At 50.4% G+C, this 20,706-nt stretch overlaps 1 protein-coding gene across 12 annotated transcripts in view; it reads right to left on the bottom strand.

The window, feature by feature from the left end:
- Positions 1–20,706, bottom strand: part of ARSG (arylsulfatase G) — a 127,201-nt gene that overhangs the window by 47,074 nt on the left and 59,421 nt on the right. For 11 of the 12 annotated variants that reach the window (XR_015721251.1, XR_015721250.1, XR_015721252.1 and 8 more), the window contains 6 exons: positions 20,253–20,440; positions 17,440–17,487; positions 15,464–15,575; positions 12,803–12,940; positions 4,638–4,834; positions 3,628–3,708 (listed from right to left, as the gene is read on the bottom strand). Coding sequence is in view for 9 of the 12 variants with exons in the window: in XM_087854191.1 (XP_087710317.1) it covers positions 3,628–3,708; positions 4,638–4,834; positions 12,803–12,940; positions 15,464–15,575; positions 17,440–17,487; positions 20,253–20,440 (764 nt within the window). In the remaining 3 variants the exon portion in view is untranslated. Of the gene's footprint in view, positions 1–3,627; positions 3,709–4,637; positions 4,835–12,802; positions 12,941–15,463; positions 15,576–17,439; positions 17,488–17,829; positions 18,204–20,252; positions 20,441–20,706 lie in introns of those variants that run through there. The other variant, XM_045814011.2, reaches the window with a different exon arrangement.

The raw sequence follows: 20,706 nt of genomic DNA on the forward strand, positions 1-20,706 counted from the left end.
AATGAGTCTAGTCTTGCCCCGCCCCCTGCCCTCAGCCCCACTGACGTAAGAGAGTTCTTTTTAACTTGAACAAGGGGCGGGGAAGAGTGGGAGATGGGGGGGGGGTGTGAGTGCTGAAGCTGCATGCGGTTTTCACTGGGGAGAGGAAAACATCTGGGGGCTCAGCAGGGGTCATGCCCGCACAGCGCAGAGAATGTGCTCAACGCCACTGAATCGTACACATCAATACGGTTACTCTCACTTCAAACAAAATTGAATCACGTCGCTTTTACTCATAAAACCTTTCCACGATTCCACATTTCTTTAGAATTAAGGCCAAAATGGTCCGCCTGAAACAAAAGACCCTTGACCACTGACCCCGGCTCTCCCTTTGGCCTTGCCTCCTACTTTATCCACTTCCACGAGCTCCAGACACACACACAGTGGCTGGGCAGCTCCTACGCTGTGGTCTTCCTACCCCCGCCCAGGCTGCTCATGGCCCCCTCCCCTGCAAATCCCTAGCTGTGGCCTACTCATTCTTCAAAACTCAAACCACTCGGGAAAGCCTTCCTGTCTCCCTCCCGTGTGGGTGAGATGCCCTTGTGCTCCCCTTTATCTTGCAGTCCTTATCCAGGATTATAATCTCCTGCCTCTGTGGAGGCTTCCAGCATTGTCCAATCGAACTGCCTGCAGTGACGGAAATGTTCTCCATTCGCACTGTCCAATATGGTAGCCACCGGCCACACGTGGCTTCTGAGCCCTTGAAGAGTGGCCAGCATGCCTGGCGTACGAGACAGGGTAGTTCTAGACAGGTGGGGCTCAGATTTTAACCTGTATCAAAAACGACCTGAAGGACACGGTAAAACACAGATTGCCAGGATCCCTCCCCAGAGTTTCTGACTCAATAGGTCTGGGGTGAGGTCCCAGAATTCCTGCTTCTAACAAGTTCTCAGGTAGTGCTACCACTGTGGGTCTGGGACCATAGCCCGATAACTACTGGTCTCGATCTGAAAGTTCTAGATTCATACGGTTTCCACGTGGATATTCTAGCTTGGTGGTTCCAGGAGCTCATCTCTGGACCAGCCACCTCAGTGTCGCCTAGGAGCCTGTTAGAAATGCAACATGTCCCTGGCCATCCCAGATTTACCGAGTCCGAACTGCAGGATCCTCAGGAGATTGTCTACACATTAAAATCTGGGAAACACCGCTCTGGATCATCAATCCTTAAAGCCAGGGTCATTGTTCATCTTTGCATCCCCAGCACAGGGCCCCATGTGGGGCTCGATCCCCCCACCCTGAGATCACAACCTGAGCCGAAACCAAGAGTTGGACGCTTAACCGACTGCGCCACCCAGGCACCCCTCATAATCGTGTTTCTCACGGGACAAAGTACTTTCCTCAAAGAACAGCGCCCCACTCCCCATCTGTACACCTAATTCACTATTTCGAAACTGTCTCCTAAAGGGGAGAGAGACAAGATAAGGCTGGTCTAGATAGGAGATCAGAGGTCATCTTCTTAGGGAACAGAGAGCTACCTACAGAGGAACCACTTACTGACGCAGGCTTACCCGCCCCATCCAAGGTCTCCAGAGCCTTCTGGAATCTTACTGTGGAGAGTCCTGATTCCAGGCTCTTTCAGGCTTTCCAACTGAGCACTGAAGCCCGTAGCCTGAGCCTGAGGGTATCCCAAGTACGGACAGGAGCAATTACAATCAGCTAATGCAAAAAACCACTCCCAGCTCTCACCCTATCTCTCTAGCCTATGGTTGCAAGGATCAGGCATATTTAACCCTCTTCTAGTCCTGGTACCTTTTTCTGCCCATTTCTCCAGAAAGTGTTCCTGAACAGAACCAGTCAAAGAGGTCAATATGTATGGAGAGAAACAACACATGATATGAAGCCCCCTGGTCACCGAGCAGGTTAGGGGGAAGAGGCACCCAGTTCTCCTGACCCCCAACTCGAATCTCCAGGCACAAGACCTGACCACAGACACAATCACCTGTGAAGTTCTCGAAGGATCTGATTGGACAGACACCAGGTTAAAGGTGACAAATAAAAACGAATGATCAGCACTTCCTTCTCACCAACAGCCATGAGATGCCTGAATGTTCTCGTGTCTAGGTAACTACAAATATTCTGCCAGACTAATAGGAAAAGCAGTTTGCACCCTCTGACCTGGAGAGACTGGAAGCCATAGGTCAGGAGCTGGACAGAAGGGAAAGCCCAGCCCAGGGAGGGGGTAATCCCCCCAAGCCCACCTCTGAACCCCTTGGACACAGCACTTTCCAAAAAGTTTATTTTAATCTTTTAGGACACAAACAAGACCAGTTTGTTGTGAAAAAAAATCACATGTAAACCCACCTTCCCCTACCCATAGGTAATCACTCCTAATCCTTTGTTAACTTTTGGTACCTCTCTCGAGATTTTTTATGAGAACGGTATGCTTAATTTTTTTTAAGATTTTATTTATTTATTTGAGAGAAAGAGCGCAGAGGGCGAGGGAGAAGCAGACTCCCTGCTGAGCAGAGAACCCAAAGCAAGGTTCGATCCCAGGACCCTAAGATCACGACCTGAGCTGAAGGCAGATGCTTAACCAACTGAGCCACCCTGTCGCCCCGGTATGCTTATTTTCATATAAGAAAATCATACTTTATATATTGCTTTATAACCTGCTTTACTCACTGAAAAGTATTTAAGGTAAATGTTTCCAGGTCAAAATATGCATCACTTCAGCAGTTCCTTAGAATTTCCTTAAATGTTATCACCATTTCTGTAAGCACTCCTCTCTTGCTGGACACTTGGGTAAGGCCCAACTATTTTTTTAGAAACCTATGCAGTGAGCATCCTTTCACATATATCACTGTGCGCTCAACTGACCAGGAAGAACCGATGCATCCACAGGCATATGTTCCAAGCCTTTGGTCCTTACTGCCAAATGGTCCCCAGCCCAGCCACTGTCTTAGAAAGCGAGGTCCTTGGGGGGGCAGCTTTCCCAGAGCACATGGGCACTGAGCTGGGGGCTGAGGGAGGTTTAAGTAGAAACAGGCAGTGTCGTGCGGTGGGGAGATCACTGACTTTAACTTGGGGAGACAGCCTGGCTCCCTCCTCACAAGCTGTGTGACCTTGGGCAAGTTATTAGCCTCTCTGAGGCTCTCCTTCTTCACCTGTAAATAGAGATGTTACTACCTACCTTCCCACATTGTAAGGTTTAGGAATAATGTGTATAAAAACCGTGCATTTTATGCCCTGAATGTTTCCTGAATGAATGAAATAAATTCATGGTTGGATGGACGGAGGGATGACTGAAAAAAAAAAGGAAAGAAAAGAAAGCAAGGAGGACGAGCAAGGGCAGTGGGATGAAAGTCAAGGTGAAGTGTATTTGTTGGAAGGTCCGTGGACTGAGGGCCCGGCCCCCTAGGGAGTCCAGGGGCTGTAGGAGGAGAGAAAGGGGTGGTCGAGGCTCAATAGAAACTCTCGTCTCTTAGTTTATTTCTTCCCCAGGAGCTGGTGGCTGGTGAGCAACTTGTCTGTGTTTCGTAATGATGGCCAGAAGGCCTACATAGGAGTTGGTCCTCCCAGAGACAGACCCCACAGCCTGGCCTGGGCTCTACCCCCGGCGGGACGCGCCAACCCCAGCTGAGTCCCTACCTTGATGAGTTTGCCACGATCCAGTGAAGGGACCCACGCTACCTGCCAGCTCACACTTCTGGGCCCACGGGCCATTGTCTCCTGCAAACCAAAAGAAGCAACATGTAGCGATCGATAGGCTCGTGGACGCTTTTGCCCATTCTCCCTCCCTGGTCCCATATCCCTGACTCAGCAGGAGAAGAACCTGTAAAAACAAATATGATCTCTGCCCCTGAAGAATGACCTGTTGTATGAGGCCCGCCTCTGCTGGGCTCTTAGAGAGGTGGGCTTTCCCTGCCCCAAGCTAGCCCCACGGTGAGGTTCTTGTCTTAGATGCTATTACCTTCTCCTACAGTTTTACAACCGTCCTTAGCCCCGCAGCTCTTTCCTGAGCGCCTAGGATGCACCCAGCGCCTCCCTGACGTTATCTCGTGATCGTTCAACGGGCTATTCAGTAGATGCTATTGCGAGCTCAGTTCTGCATAAGAGGAAACAGGCTTATAGAAGGTAAAGAGCCTTTTCCAATAGTAATGGACAGATTCAAGCTGGGGTCTCTGCCTCCCCTGAGAGCAGTGCTTTCAACCACTGCCCCTGTTCCAGAAGGGCACCTGGGACCCACAGTGCCTGGGCAGGCCCTTTAAATAGCTCACTAGTTCGGCCCACTCAGCCAAAAGATGTGACCTGGTGACCGGTGGCGACTGGAGTCTTTGGGACTGGGAAGATGGTGAGGAGGGAAACTGAGAACCACCCGAGGAATGTCAAAGTCACTGCCCAGGTGGCCCTAAATCAATACAGAAGAGGTCAGCAGGGTACCTGCTCTCTGAGCAAAGTTTTCCAGTGGCTCAGCTTTGGAGGCCCCAATGGGCAGGTGCTCAGCACTCAGGCCAACAAACACTAGCAGGACGCCAAGTTCAAAGCAAGCCCCCCGCCCCGTGAAAGAGGATCACTTAGCTGGATTCCGCTCTTCAGAGGGGGTGTGGGCAGGGTTATCCATTAGATCTCAGTGAGCTGGCTGGGTTTGACTACTTCACCTGTAAACCAGAGGAATGTGTTTTCTTTTGCTGTGCGGTCAACTTTGTCCTTGATCTGGCCCACCAGGCTGTCCATCTCCCGGAGACCAGCGCCATATGGCCTTCGGCCCTGTGGGTCTGCTGAGAGCTGCGTTCTGGATAAGGGCACGTGCATGTGGGCCAGGCCCACGTACAGTAGGAAGGGCCTTCCGCTGGCGCTGAAACAGGAGAACCAAGAGGTAACTCTCCAGAAGGCTCTGCTGGCTTGTCCAGGGTCTCCGCGGCTCTCCTCTGCCTCAGAGAGAAGCCCCAGAACACCCTCTGCCCCGTGTGCTCAGGAAGTACACACCGGTCTACAGCCTTGCCAGGGAATGTGGAGGTCATCTGGTTAGCCAGTTAAAAACTGGGAGTCATCGTAATCATCGTGACTGTCCTTTGTCATTGACTCAGAGCTTATTAAATGCGATTCATGCTGTCTAAATTCACCCTCATGACAACCCTCAAGTTCCCTTTCCCAGATGAAGCATCGGAGGCTCAAGAAGATGAAAGGACTTGCCCAAGGATACCTATTAGTAAGTGATTAGAATCTGGATTCAAACTCGCATTGGCTTGCTCTTAACTGCTGCACTTGAGAATCCAGCGCAGACCTAGTTTAAAACGGCCTCTGCTCCTTCGCAGCATCCAGGCCATCACATCCTTTCCCAGCCCCGGCCCTTTCCAGAAGATGAGTGATGACTCGCGTTGACCACAGACAATTCCAAGGACGCGCACAGGACCACCGGGAACGTCTAGATCAAGGCCCCATTAGAGGCCCAGACGCTGGCTGCCCCTATTCTAGTCCTCTGGGGAGGGGAGAGAGCCTGGGTGGCCTGGGCTTCCTGTCTGTCCCCCACCCCCACCCCCAGGCAAGGAACAGGATCCAGCCAGCTGCAGAACTCCAGCCTCACCCTGCCGGAAGCAGCAGGGACCTTCATGGAGCCCCCTCCCACAGACCACACCTATGGGGGAGGGTGTCTTTCGGGGGATCTATTAAGTTGGTACAGAGAGGTGATAGAAGCGTGGGTCTTTTTTACACAGCTCCCCCAGAGATAAGATTTTCAAGGTGGCTCTCAATTATTTAGCTTACCCCAATTTACACCACCCCGCATCAAGTCCTCTGAGTGCTCCCCAGCTCTGCCTCAAGCTGCGCCCTGTGGAGCCCCCTGCGTCCTGACTCCCAGGGTCCCCTGATTGGGGCTGTGCCTGTACTCAGCTCTTGTCAACAGTAGGCATAAAACTGAAGACACAAGTCCCATGACAGGGGTCTCCCCTCCATCTTAACCAAGAGTTTCTTTCTTTCTTTTTTTTTTTTTTTTTAAAGATTTTTTATTTATTTATTCGACAGAGATAGAGACAGCCAGCGAGAGAGGGAACACAAGCAGGGGGAGTGGGAGAGGAAGAAGCAGGCTCATAGCGGATTAACCAAGAGTTTCTGTGCAACATTTCTAGGGTTGCATTTTCCAATGTGGTAGCCACAACTCACATGTGGCTGTTTAGGTTTCAATGAATGAAAATTAAATAAAATTAAGAATTCAGTGTCTCACCTGCTACAACACAGAGGAGCCTGGAAGACGCTATGCTAAGTGAAATAAGCCAGGTGACGAAGGACAAACACTGTAAGATTCCCCACCTAGAGAAGGTCCCAAGCGTGGTCAACTTCATAGAGATAGAAAGTAAAACGCTGGGCACCAGAGACTTGGGGGAAGGGGAAATTGGTGTCTAATGAGTACAGTGTTTCGGTTTGGGATGATGAAAACCAGTTCTGTGGACGGATGGATGGTGATGGTTGTATAACGATGTGAATGTACTTCAGGCTGAAATGCACACTTAAGAAGGTAAATGTTATGGTATGTATATTTACCACTATATATACACACAAAAATCCTACATATGATATATATTATCTATTTAATTCAGTGTTTCAGTTGCCTGAGCCGACGATTTCAAATGCTCAGAAGCCACAGGTGACTAGTGGCTCCCATCTTGGACAGCACAGACAGAGAACATTCTCATCCTTGGGGAGAATTCCATTAGCTAGTGCTGATTTAGCGTCTGTTGCCCGCTCTCCCAGGGATGATAATGTGCGGTTGTGTAAGTTGTGTCCTGCACCAGGACGTCCTGCTGAGAGAATGACTAGATGCCTAATTCCCCCCAGAGTCCACCGGCCAACTGAGGCGCCCCGGCAGAGATCAGCAGCCACCCAGAGGGGGCGCCTGTTTCGTTTCTTTTCTTTTCTTTTCTTTTCTTTTCTTTTCTTTTCTTTTCTTTTCTTCTTTTCTTTTCTTTTTAAAGATTTTATTTATTTATTCGACAGAGATAGAGACAGCCAGCGAGAGAGGGAACACAAGCAGGGGAGTGGGAGAGGAAGAAGTAGGCTCATAGCGGAGGAGCCTGATGTGGGGCTCAATCCCATAACGCCGGGATCACGACCTGAGCCGAAGGCAGACGCTTAACCGCTGTGCCACCCAGGCGCCCCGGGGCACCTGTTTCTAACAGGTAGATACCCTACCGCAGCGGCCTGCCGGCGGGAGCGGCTCCAACTCCTGGAATTTTGCAAGCTAGTTGTTAAACATGGCCATCATTAAAAATTAAATGATATCAACTTACACTGAAATAAATCATGTGAAAAGCAAAAGTCATAAATTCTTACGATTTATCTCATCCTGACTATTCCACGACATTTTACTATTATGCATGCTCTTGAGCTTATCTTTTGTATCTGTGTGGTGCAAATGCCATCTGACCAGTACTCTAGCGCCTCTCTTACCAACTTCATGTTCAGTGACACCTGCTTGGTGGCCTGAAACTAGCCAACGTGAGAGTATTCACACCACAGAAATGGCAAATGTTCCAAATCAGGGCTTTTTTTTATTGTTGTTGTTACTCATTTACCAGGTTGGGGTTAGGGGGTAGGTCCCACCGCCCACACTTTGTCCTATCCCTGTCATTATGCTCTAAACTCCCACCCATTATCAAAGTCCCGTCAGCACCCCGGGCCAGAGGCTGAGAGATATGTGCAAGGCTGAGCGAGAGCAGCACAGACAGACAGAAAGCACAGTCTCTGGACACCTGTACCCAAATCCCTGGGATTTTTACTTTATGGCTGTGCAACCCTGGGCAATTAACTTAACCTCTGTCGTCTCCACAGTGGGGACGACTATAGCTCCCTGATAAAGTTGTGATTATTAACTGCCTCTAGGAAGCATTTAATAAACGGAAGCCTTTTTACTGACAATTCTGAATAATACATGATGCGTGGTGCTCGGAGATGTACCTCTTTACCTGCGTCCTGATGCCATCCAGAATTCAGAGAGACAGCATCGTGCGGAAATCACACATGCTGGCTCCCTGGGCCATCTAGCCCCCAAACCAGCCCTTCAGTATGCTCCTATACGGAACATAAAAATAAGAATATAATAATAAAGAGTGGAAGAAGTCTGTTGCTTTCTAGAAAAGAAAAAGCTGAGTATAAGACAGCATAATTCCATTTTTCTTAAAAAATAGATATATATAAAGGGGCGCCTGGGTGGCACAGCAGTTAAGCGTCTGCCTTCAGCTCAGGGCATGATCCCGGCGTTATGGGATCGAGCCCCACGTCAGGCTCCTCCGCTATGAGCCTGCTTCTTCCTCTCCCACTCCCCCTGCTTGTGTTCCCTCTCTCGCTGGCTGTCTCTATCTCTGTTGAATAAATAAAAATCTTTAAAAAAAATAGATATATATATGTGTGTTAACGCACCAGCACAGAATGAGGCTAGAAGAACTTGCTGAAATCTATCAAAAGAGGTTATGTCTGGGGTGTGGCATTCAGGGTGATTTTTTTTTTTTCCTATGTGTTTGTCTCCATTTTCAGAGATTTCTAAAGGGGATACATATAATTTGTATGGCAAAATGAGTGGAGTAGTGAGCACAGAAGAAAAAAAAAGGCAGATGTCAGAGAGGACATTCCAGGAGAGAGAGGATGGGGCAGGGCATGGAGGGTGGGCTAAAGATTAAAACCCAGGACAGCCAAATCTGGACAAAATCATCTGATCTGAAATAGAAAGCCCTCTCATGAAAGGTCCCCAGTGGGCGCCTGGCCAGAGAGCCTGACCTGCAGGTGGAACCAGGAGGGGTAGGGATCTACCTGGTTGGCTTCCGGCTCCAGACAAGGGGTCTCTCTGGAATAGACTTGCCTCCACATTTCTCCATCTTTCTCTGGGCTTCAGTGTTACAGACAGCATCCCAAACCCACATGGGAACCCAGGTCCCTGTTTAGAAGCACACAGGGACTCCACTGCAGGGGAACCCAGCAGCCCAGCATTCGAGGCCCTTCCCAACCTGGGTCCCTTCCAGCCTTACCCTCCTTCCTGCTCAGAGACTCTATATGCCAGCTTTCCAAACACCTGACCTTCTGCCTTCCTATGCCTTGGTCATGCTACTCCTCTCCTGGCAGTAACCTCCCTGGTACCTTGCCTACAAACACTTACTTAATTCTTAAGATCCAGCTCAAAAGCCTCCAACATGCCTCCTTTGCTCCCAGGTCATGGACGGCTTCCTGCTGCCTGCCCCTGTCTTCTCCCCTCCCTCACCATCCTCATCAGCATTGACCATACAAACTGCGCGAAAGTAGCTTTCCACAAATCTGTTTCCCTACTAGCCTAGGAGCCACTCAAAAGCAAGGACAGACCTAACTCACGTCTGTATCCCTAGGGCAACACCGGCACACCTTTAGGGCAAGATAAAGTCACCCACTCGTTATTCACTCACTCAGGGAATATTTATTAAGCTCTAACTAGGCCCCAGGCCCTGGGGACAGAGCCAGGAACATGACAGATAGGACTGCCACCTTCCTGGAGCTTCACATTGAATTGGAAACAGGAGAGGAAAATGCAACTAAAAAATGAATCAGATAATTATTTACAAATTAATAGGAGTGATGGAGAAGAACTACATACAGGGTTACTGTGGGACGTTGTAACGGGGGAACCAAGCCGGGTTTGGGGTGAGGCCTGCAGGATGGGGGTACAGGTGGGCTGTGCTGGTAGCAGCTGGGGCAGGTGAACCGCACCGGGGAGAAGCTGTAGGAGAGGAAGACTCCAGGTCCCACTGCCCAGCTGTTCCTTAGCTCCTTCTTTGCCTCACTCTGCATTCATCGGGGCCCTGGCACAGGAGAGAGGGGAAAGAAGGGGGTGGGGGGAGTGGGCACCAGGTTATAGCTGAACCCGGAGCCCTGATGCAGGCGGCAGGTTGGGGTACAGGTGGGCGCTGGGTGAATGGAAGGCAAGGGGCAGACCAGGAGGGGGAGAGCAATGCGGGGGCGGGGTCGAGGAGGCAAGTCCAGGAGGGAATCAAGACCTTGACGTGGGTCCTTGGCTCCAGCCCAGAAAGGCGGGGGGGAGGGAGGGGGGGGCTTGTGTGTCACCCGTGTATCTCGGGGACCTAGTTCTTTTTTTTTTTTTTTTTAAAGATTTTATTTATTTATTTGACAGAGATAGAGACAGCCAGCGAGAGAGGGAACACAAGCAGGGGGAGTGGGAGAGGAAGAAGCAGGCTCATAGCGGAGGAGCCTGATGTGGGGCTCGATCCCATAACGCTGGGATCACGCCCTGAGCCGAAGGCAGACGCTTAACCACTGTGCCACCCAGGCGCCCCTCGGGGACCTAGTTCTGAATGAGGGGTGCTCCGCCACGTTGACCATGCACTCTGATTTCAGATATCCTAAGCTATTGCTCATGCCTGGGCCAGCACACTCATACTTATCAGGACCCATATTCCCTATTTAGGCTCAGCGTGCCATCCCAGACCCTGGGGCGCAGAGAGGACTGGCAACTCCATGACCCAGGAGCTCATGATATCTGATCTCTCCTTTTTTGTTGGTTAAGAACTTTGCCTGCTGTTTAAAACACCCAGATCAAAGGTTAGCTTTGGGCATGCTGCCAAGTCAAGGGTCTAAATACAACTAAAGATCTAAGTAGAAATTTAGAAGAAGTCTAGGGAGGGCTTCTTGCCAAGGAGAAGCAGGAAGCCCCACTCTTGGGACTCCTGATAGTTCTGACACACAGGCCCAAGTGGGGGATGGCCTGGCCCTGGGGGAAGGGTCACAGAAGAGAAGTGCAGACCTGGGGCCCTTTCTTGCTGATGCTCGAAAAATCATGGATGAATTGGCAAGTCAAATCCTAAAGAAATCAGCGTGCCTAAGGATTCTTTTCTGTAAGGTTAAAAGGCAAAGGGATTCATGTGACTTTTTCCTTAATAATGAATTAATAAATTGGCAAACTTCACCTTTTTCATACAATAAGGAGGTTGTTTGTGGATTTGTCTGTCCTGTAAGCGATTAGTTAACTGATCGATGAACAGCCCCATGCCCACTTGAGAGCATGAAGCAGTCCCTTGTCCCCAGCAGGCTGTCACTTCTCCTCAAGGGCACTGTGCTGTCCCAAGCACTGAGGACTGAACTGTCCCCACCAGCCACGAAGCATTCACCTGTCACGGGGCACAGGGACCTGAACCATCTCGAAGCTCCAGGGAGCAGAGAGACATGTTCAATCCTCCAGATGGGAGAAGGGGCTTGCCTGTTTCATATCAGCCACCCCCCAAAAAAGCCAGTGTTTCTCAGAAAGCCCTGAAAAACTTTTAAGATGTGATCCCTGAAGCCCCAACCGGCTGCTCTCCATATTTAAGCCGTAAGTAGGTTTCATTATCAAGAATAAATTGGTACCTCTGCTCTGCCTGTTGCCCTGCTCTCTAGAAGAATCTGTGGCTGAGCAAGGGGTGGCGGGGATTCTTGTACAGTCAAGGACCAATATGCTCCATAGGTGGAGTCCATTTTTAATTCTGCACAAGCAGACAGGCATGCGGCACGTCGTTTCTTGCCCTCTTAGGCTAAGGCTGTGGGGAATACCAAAGAAGTTGCTGGAAGATGTTCCACTGCCCCGGAGGAGTTTGCAGTCTTGGGAGAAAGATGAGCCAATCACCCCCAGGCTTGTTAGAGGCCAGAGCAAAGGCAGCTATGGAGGGTGGGGGCAAGGCCAAGGTGGGAGGGCAGGGCGACCATGGGCATCCAGGGGTATGGCACAGTTCTGCTTTTCGTGTTTCGTTATTTTTAATAAGTCACTTCTAACATTTAAAGATCAGGAGATTTCACACATGGGCCAGGTGTGTCTTGTGTGTCTTGTGAAAGAGAAGGATCTGACAGTCTCGGCTCCTATTTCCTAAAGAAGCCACAGGCAGCCGGAGCTAGGTACCAGCTGCTCCTTACAAGGGGCCTGTGCTTCCAAGTTCACCACAGGCCCCACCACTCCCTAACGCCTTACACTCAGCCTGCTTCCCTCTGGAAGCTACCAGCGCCCTGCAGATGCTGGAATTGTAACTCCCGTGCGTTATATTGAATAATAGCCCCCAAAGCTATCTGGGGTCTCATCCGTGGAATCCGCGAGTGTTACCTTTTACAGCAAGAGAGATGTTGCAGGTGCAGCTGAATTAAGGATCTGGAGATTGGGAGATTCTCTTGCATTCACCTGGAAGACCCTAAACATAATTGCAAGTGTCCTTAAAAGAGGGTGCAAGGGGCGATTTGACTCCAGAAGACAAGAAGGCAAAGGGACAACAGATACCGAGATTAGAATGACGGGGCCCTAAGCCAAGGGATGCCAGCAGCCACCAGAAGGCAGAAGAGACGAGAAACATTCCTCGCCTGGAACCTCTGGAAGAAGATAGCCCTGCTGATACCTTGATTTTAGCCCCACCAGACTCATTTGGGACATCCAGCCTCCGGAGCCGGAGAATAAACTGCTGTTGTTTTAGCCAGTAAGTTGGTGGTGAGTTTGTAACCGCAGCAGTACGAAGTAATCTGCCCCGCCAAGTAATGAAGCCCCGAATGCCTCGAGTGTCCCGAACACAGCGGCAGGCCCTACCATCCAGGAGCTCCGAGGAGAGGGGTAGGGGACAGCTCCCAGGAACTCAGGGAACAGACCTGCGGAGCTTCTAACCCAGGTCTGGAGATTCTAGGGGAGACTGTTCTCTAGTTTCACGTACAGGGAACATGCACGTGTCCCTGTTTGTTGGGCAATGGGACTCCAGTGTGGCTTGGAGGGGCGCTGAGGCCAGGGGCCACGGGGGTGGGGGTGGGAGGGCAGCCCCAGGGCGGGGGGTGGGAAGGGGGTTCTGACCTTGCGTGCTGGATGAACTGGGTAGCTTTCTCGGCATATTTCTGCGCCAGTCTGCTCAGGTTCACAGGCTGCTCCACGATGTTGAGGTTTTCGTAGAGAGGAAGGGCCACATCGGTGTAACAGTCCCTCTCAAGGTGCCTGTGTGGAAACCACAGATGGTGTTCCTTTCCATGACCTGCGCAGCCGCGGTGTCGAACAAAATGCTTTTATGCAGCGATGGGCGTGAGTACAAAACACTTAATAACCTGGCCCCAGACGATTTTTCCCATCTGCTGTTTCCTCCAGTGTGAAACCAATAAAATGCCTTCTTCCCTTTCCTTCTAACAGGCCTTTATGCTCCTCGGACAAGCCCGGCCACTCTGCAAAGCTCGCAAAGACGTCCGTGAGCTACAGACATTACTATTCCCATTTTGTTGCGAGAGAAACTGAGGTTCAAGCAAATTAAATTACTCAAGCAGAGTCCCATAGCCAACCAATAGCCGCCATCCCTGTCTTTTTCTGCCGACCTCCCTAAATGATGACTTCTGTCTACGGGGCGCAACGCTTGGTGCTTTCCTAGGTCAACCATCAGGATTTCATGTGACCTGACGTCTGACCAAACGCAGGTGGCTAGGGACAGTTTAAACATTTCAAGCCATGTTTGGAGAATTTGGAGAAGCTTCAGCCACTGGAAACAGTGGGAGTCAAACCAGTTATATTTCCTAAAAAAAAACCAAACTCAGTCCATGGTCTTATAGCTGGAGATGAGCCTGACCCGTGAATGCCCCCACATGAGTGGCTAAGTAATGACTCTGGCCGTGACCCGTGGGAAAGTTACCTAAGCCCTCAGAGCCCAACTCCCCTTTTCTGAAGCATGACCCTGTGCTCTGACGAGATCCTGAAAGGACGAAACAAGACAGCCAGTGCTAGCGCTCCGCACACTGCCCAGCCTACGAGCAACTCCATCAATGCTCAGCACCCCGTCCTGGCCGCCACAGAGCACCGGGAGAGAAGCAGAGAACCATGGAGAGAGAAGGGGGAACGGGAGGCATCTCAAGGAGGGAAACCGTCCTCGTGGTGCAGGGAAGGTCTGGAAAGAGATGAAAATCCCCCACCACACCTAGATGCACACATCCCCCTTCCAAAAGCTTAGGAGACAAGGTCAGACTGGGGTAAATAATCACCAAGGACTACAATTTTTGAAAAAGGGAAAAAGGATTATCACCGTAGTAGGCATCATAATGCTAACATCACCGTCAGTGTCAAGTTTTCCAGGTTGTTATGAGACTTTGTGGCAAATCCACCGTCACCTACAATCTCTCCCCTCCCCCCCGCCCCCCACTAAGCCAACCCTTTATTTTCTCTTTGATTTAACATAGATTTAAAGGGGCCTGGCTGACATATGGCAGGCCACGATATGGCCAGGGGTGCCCGCGGGCCGCAGCTGGTAGGGAGGGCAGCGAGACAAGCCACAGCTTCACTTCTACCACTGCCATGTGCACCGAAACCCCTGTGTATCCTGTGACAATGCAGACCTGGGGCCTGGGGGGCGCAGGGGTCTGAAATTCTGCTTTTCTAACAAGCACGCAGGTGACAGCCACACCAGCGACCACACTCTGAGTAGCACGCGGGCTCTGGACTCCGAGGGACCCCGACTGGGATCGCCACCTCTACTACCTTTACAGGCTCCTCACTTCCAAAATCAGGACAGGTACCTGCCTCACACGATGGTCGGGGATTGCCGGTGAGCACGGAGAGGGCGAGACTGTAACAGTTTCTCAATACGTGGCCATTATTATGTTAACTATTGGGTTATTAATGAGCCAGCGGAGACCTGCCTTCCCCAGTGGCTGAGACACCTGTAACCTTATCAAGAACCACAGCGCACGCGCTGAGCAACCAGAGAACCTGGTTTGTGTTGCTTTATCGCCTGAACAAAGTTTAGCACCTTTTTCTGATAATAAATGCACCGCAAGCGCATTGCAGAATATTTGGAAAATACAATGAGAAAGAAAGAAGAAATGAAAACCCTTTAGTCCCACACCGAGAGGGAATGAACCACTGTTAGCAGCACTTCGGCTTATTCCCTTTGAGTCCCGCTCCATAGGGCTGGAAGGTACCGATACAGAGATAGCAAAAGCATACTGCTGATGACTTGTTTCCTGCTTTTTTCACATCCTAGTACGTCCTGAACATTTCCCCATTCCATGGAATAGGATTTTAAAACATCCTGTTGAGTGACGGCATGGCATTTCAAAGCTGAATGCTGGCTTCTTTGCCAGGGGAAGGAGGGTGACGAAGCTTATAAGGAGCCCTGTGTGTTTTCTCCCTCTCTCTCTCCCTCTTATGTCCAGGGTTTAGGCCAAGCAAGTGGTCCAGCGCAAAGCCAGCAGGCAGAGGGGGAGCTGGGCCCCACCTGGGTAAGTCCGAAGCAGCCCCAGGTTCTTCCCAGCTGAGCTCAGCAGTCCAAGGAGACCGGACAATTCCAATAAAATAATTTTGTTGACCACACCTCTGCTAAAAGTTTTCTTATACCCCATGCAAATAATGCGTTCAAATTTGCACTAAACGTACTCATTACTCTTTAGCTGTCTCTGGTGGCCTTCCTCATTTACTCCTAACTACACCCTAAGGATTTCACCTCGCTCTGGAGCCCATTGCCAGTTGCTCGGATGGGATTACCTTGATGGTCTACCGCCCCGTGGACACGCTGGACAAGGAGGGTGGTTGTAACCCGGGGTATCCGTGCAGCCCATATCATGGCTATATGGGATTCCAAAGTAGTAATCAAAACCTGGAAGAGAAGCAACTGGTGAGCACCCCCACTCGGCTTCTGTTCTATGAGCCTGCATTCTTACACCCCGGACAAAAATTTAATTTTCCATGATTTAATACTGCAGTGCTATGGAGTATGTAATTAAAAGAGGATTTGATTAATATCCCTTTGTAGTATGCAAAGAAAACACTTCGCTGGGTTCTGGCTGTAAGACTAGATTTGCAAAACACCTTGGAATTAGAGTTAACCCAGAGTGGGAGGAAGTGGAGAGAAGTATTGCACACCTACCATCCCCAGTGCACTTATGAACGCATTCAGTAAGTAGTGGGTGAAAATCAAGTACAGGCAAGGCACTGCAAGGAATAAAATAGACTGACCTCAAGGGACTGAAGGGGAAGTAAGATATATAGATTAAGCTCTAAGAGGTCTGGATGAGGGTAATGGAGTACCAGGACAGTGCACCACGGTACGAGAAGCAGGAGGGGATACAAATGAACTCGGAGATAGGAATCAAGAAACCTAAGAGAGCCCAAGCCAGCAGGCTTTTTGAGACGATCCGGTCCAGGGACACAAATGTATGAAAGGTGCTCTCTCCTCTCAGTCCCAACAGCAGACACCACAAACCCAAAATGGCACCACTTCCTGCTGAACAGGATTCAGTCTCAGGATCCATCCCTTCCAACACAGGACTACAGAAATACGCACTCAGGGTGTTAACACCCCAACCCAGTTGAGCCTCATTTGTCAAGGAGGAAACAACACCATGTGGGAAAAGTACATTCTGTGGTAATTTTTAGTGGAAAAGCCAGGTCTTCATTTCCTTCACCTGCCACTCTTTACAAAGCACACATGGAAGATGCCAGGGAAGCCCGACTGAGAAATGGGGGACAGGGGAAGAAAGGGGGAGGAAGGAGCACCAGAGAGGGGGAAGGAGTGGGACAGGATGTTGGCCAGTGGGAGCCCGAGGCTGAAGGCTGGTTGCAGGCCGATTCTCTGGAAGCTGTTCTCCAAACCCAAAAATCTTCAAACGTATACATTCCCCCATGTCTAGGAGAGAGCACTGCAGCCTCTTTCCATGGAGTTAGAGGGAGATAGAGGGCAGAGTGGGGAGGCAGAGAAGTCTGCAAAATAGCCAAAGAACTACATTTAGGGAAAAGGTCACCCGTTTGCTTACAGAATAGCAGGAGCAGCCGGGAGCAAGTGCCACGGAAGGAGTGGGGAGAAGCCTCAGCAGATGAGATAATGATAAACCACTTTCAAGAAAAAGTCTGTGGGTTCCCATCTGAAATGGAAGAGGCAGGTCGGGGAAGAGCAGAGGCAAAAATAACAACTTTGGAGAGCCATCAATAATTCGGTGACTTGGACATTCAGAGAACTCATCAATCAGCAAACTGATTTTCAGATAATTGGCTCAGGCAGCTTGATCTTGGCCTATTCCCCAAGGTCAGAGAATCAAAAGTCTAAGGCAGTGAACAGCTGCAGGAAGAAGGCAAGAGGGAGCATCTCCTACTTGGGTTTACGGCCTGCTTCTGTGAACCCACTGGACAATTTTTACTTCTTACCACACTGGACATGTCTGGACCTTCCAGGGGCCAAATGTTTCCTGAGATGTGGACACTGATGGGCTCTCGATGAGAAAGCCAGAAGGGCTGGCAGAACCGAGGAGGGGGGTAGGGCAGGAAAGATGACAGGAGAGAAGAATATGAGACCAAGGGGAGCCCTAGGTCCCCGAAATGCACCTACGTGACCCTGTGAATGAAAATGTCCTAACTCAGGAGGGGAGACCCCAGGAGTAGGATGGCTTAAACATGAGTGGAATCCTTTTACACCAAGTTCTTTACTTTCTGTTTCCCAGGTAACAAGTTCCCCAAAGAATTCTTACCACGGAAGTTAGGGTGATAAGAGCCATGATGTCCGAGATGCCATTTGCCTGTAGGAAAGTAAGAGAGAGACTTTCAGAGGAATCCGCGCCGGGGTTCCCAGTGCCTCTGGGGAGCTGAGCACATACTCAGTCCTCCATCCGTGTTACCCTTTACGGAAGACAAGCAAAGAGAGACTGCAAATGCTGTATGAAAGCCAAGCCTCGCTCTCTGGGACTGAGAGGGAGTCCACAGGGACAGAGAAAGCAAGGATGACTCAGGACCTACGCAGGAAAGCACACAGAGAAAAGGAAGGCAAGCCTTTACTGGGGGCTCAGAGACACCAGCAGGCTGAGCTTCTGCCCTTCAAAGAGGGTTCAGTGCCCACAGCAACCCCAAGTTGCCCACTGCACCTGCTTTGCCCTTCCGTGCTGGGGCTCTGCTGAGGCCCAGAGGACAAGCAAGGACCTCAGAGAGCCTTGGAGATGCCTGGTTCCCTTCCGGTTTCATCATCTTCCTCTCTGGCCACCCTCAGCAGCCTGCAGAGGCTGGATGGAAGACCGCCTCCCCCTTTCTGCAGCTGTTCCCGTGCAGAGACGCTCGCCTGGATGTGCACAGCTGCGCCTCGCTCTGTAGATGTGGGGGAGAATGACTGGGCGATGTGTGGCGGAAGCTCTGACCGTTTTTGAACTCTTGGACCTGCTAATTCCGCTCTGAGGAGTAAAGACCCCAGGGAAACCACCCACGAGGCAAGGGGCAGAGAAAAGAATGTGGTCCAAAGATCTAAACAGTGCCAGCACCAAACAGCACGTAAAGGAAAGAAATAAATGAGGAACTGTGGGAGGATGGCTAAGTAAATTATTTACATGGCCTTGACAAAATACTACCAACTATCTTTTAGAGGCAAATGCATGTAGCAAAAGGTAATAATCAGGGAACCCAGGGAAAGGGCAGATGAGTCTATTATTCCCTTTTTGCAACTGCTCTGTAGGTTTGGGGGGGAAATGTAATATAAAGCAGAAGGAAACAGATTCAGCTCTATGTGGAATGCTTGGATTAAGCATTACATGGCAATCCAAAATTATATTAAAGTGTTATTTTTAAAATTATTAAAATTATTGTAAATATGTAAAATTGTATCAGATAGAAATGTAAAATAATAGGAAAGGGGTTAAAAGGAGGCCCAAGTGGTATATATACAACTAGGTAAAAACACATGACCATGGACCCATGTTAGAAAGCCATCAAAAAAATCCGTGGTGGGGTTTTTATTTTTCCCATAAGCACGCTTATAGGAAGTTCATAACGTCAACACATGGATGTGGTTGAATATCTTCTCACTAACATGCAAAAGGTGGAATGAGCAGTGAGGGGAGAGGGGAGCAGCTGAACAGTTAATATATAATCAGTGGCTCACCTGGAGTTCAAAGGCACAAAGAGGGAAGGGCAAGTGAGATCCAATTCGGCTCAGGAAGAACCCAGCCCTCTGTTGCCTCATGAAACTTTAGAGTCAGAGCGCCCCAGGGGCCAAACCCTTCCGGGCTGTGAGCATGACTCGGATGCAAGTGGTGGGGCCACTAAGGATACTCAGGCCACTCTGTGGGCTTCACAGTGAATATACCTCGGGGTATGGGCAGAAAGGGATTGTAAAGACGGGATCTTAATTTGCACCTCCCCCCACTGGGGCTTGCCCTCCTGAGACAATAAACGCCACACTCCAGTTTGACCTTCTGTAAAAGTATCTCGGGCTCCTTGACCCAGAGGAGGAGGCGGGGCCAACACCCGAAAAGCGAGCTCCAGGCACCAATAACATCCCCACGGGGGCCCTCCCTTGGCACCGCACGTGCGTAGGGTGCAGGGAGGCAGGAATCCCACCGGACCCAGCTCTTGGAAAGTCAGAGTAACAAGCACCGGCAGCCCGAGGATGTTGCTGGGACTGCCACGTTGCCTTGGTCTCTGGAGGAAGGACCAGCAGTGGAGCAAAGCATCAGAACAAGGCTGGGCAGACACGTCTGCCTGGATCCACCCGCTCCGGGGTGCGCAGCAGCGAACACGTTCCCTCACCTGGCGGAAACTCGGTTTCCTCACACACATAACCGGGCAAATCTTCACCTCGGAAGGCATCTCCCGACCCTGATGCCAATCAAACCTTAGCCCAGGGCCGGGCAAGCAGGAAATGTTGACTAAGAGGTGCCTACAAACATTTTAAAAGGAAAGGAAGCTGTTGGACAGCGTGGCAATTGCCTGCTCTACACCCATAAACCCACTCACCCCGCTAATTGAACTCTAGTTTTGTTCAGGGATCGGAGCCGCGTGCCCCAGTCCGAGTCCTGAGCCCAGTTTCCCAGCCTCCCTTGCGGCGGGGCGTGGTCAGAAAATTCCACCAATAAGATTGAAGTGCGTTACCGCCGGGAAGGGTGGGCGTGTCCGAGAAAAGATTGGTTTTCCTGGTAAAAGTGAGCAAACGAGGCCGCTGCCTCCCCTCCTCTGTTTTTCCTTCCCTTAAGCCAAAAGATGGTGGATGGTACTGAAGCCGCTCACTTGCAACCAAGAAGCCACGAGCATGAGGACAAAAGCTAATGTACTACGGATAGCGGAGCAGAGAAACAGAAATGGTGTCCTCGAGCAGCCGAGCCCATGAAAGCCTCACTCACCTCTAAGCTTATTATAATGGGAGGAAAAGAGCTCCATATATGGTTTAGGTCCCTGTTAGGTCTTTTCAATGACTTATAGCTGAAAGCTTTCCGACCTTAGACAGCAAGAAATAAACACAAAGCAGGCGCCGCAGCAAAGGCTGTGGGAGACAGGGGTCCCGGCTGCGGGGCTCCAGTGTTACCTATCATCCCAGTGACGTAGCCAGCTTGCTGCAGCACCTCAGCCAAGGTGGTCTCGTTGAGCGGCAGACCCCCCACGGAGGTGACCGCAAAGTTGTGTGTGACTCCATTGCGAAGGCCAAGCCGGCCGGTGAGCAGGGAGGCCCGAGAGGGCGAGCAGGTGGAGGCAGCTGCGTGGAAATCCACAAACCTGCATGGAAAGAAGAGGGATTGGGGTCCTTCCATCCACAGAGAGCCAAAGCAAGAGAAGTTCAGTTCCCACCCAGTGCCCAGGATTCCAGGGCTGGGAAAAGCTGGAAGACCACCTCTTGAAGGGCCAGGTTAGGAAAATGAAGCTCAGAGAGGTAATGCAACTAATTTAATGTCACACAGCTCATTCAGATTGGTTTGATTCCAGTATATTTAATGGATCCTCTTTATCCAAAGATTCCATATTTCAAATTCATCGACTCACTA

The sequence above is a fragment of the Ursus americanus genome, chromosome 23 (genome assembly GCF_024610735.1).
Source record: "Ursus americanus isolate L20-20 chromosome 23, mUrsAme1.1.p, whole genome shotgun sequence".
Classification (NCBI taxonomy): domain Eukaryota; kingdom Metazoa; phylum Chordata; class Mammalia; order Carnivora; family Ursidae; genus Ursus; species Ursus americanus.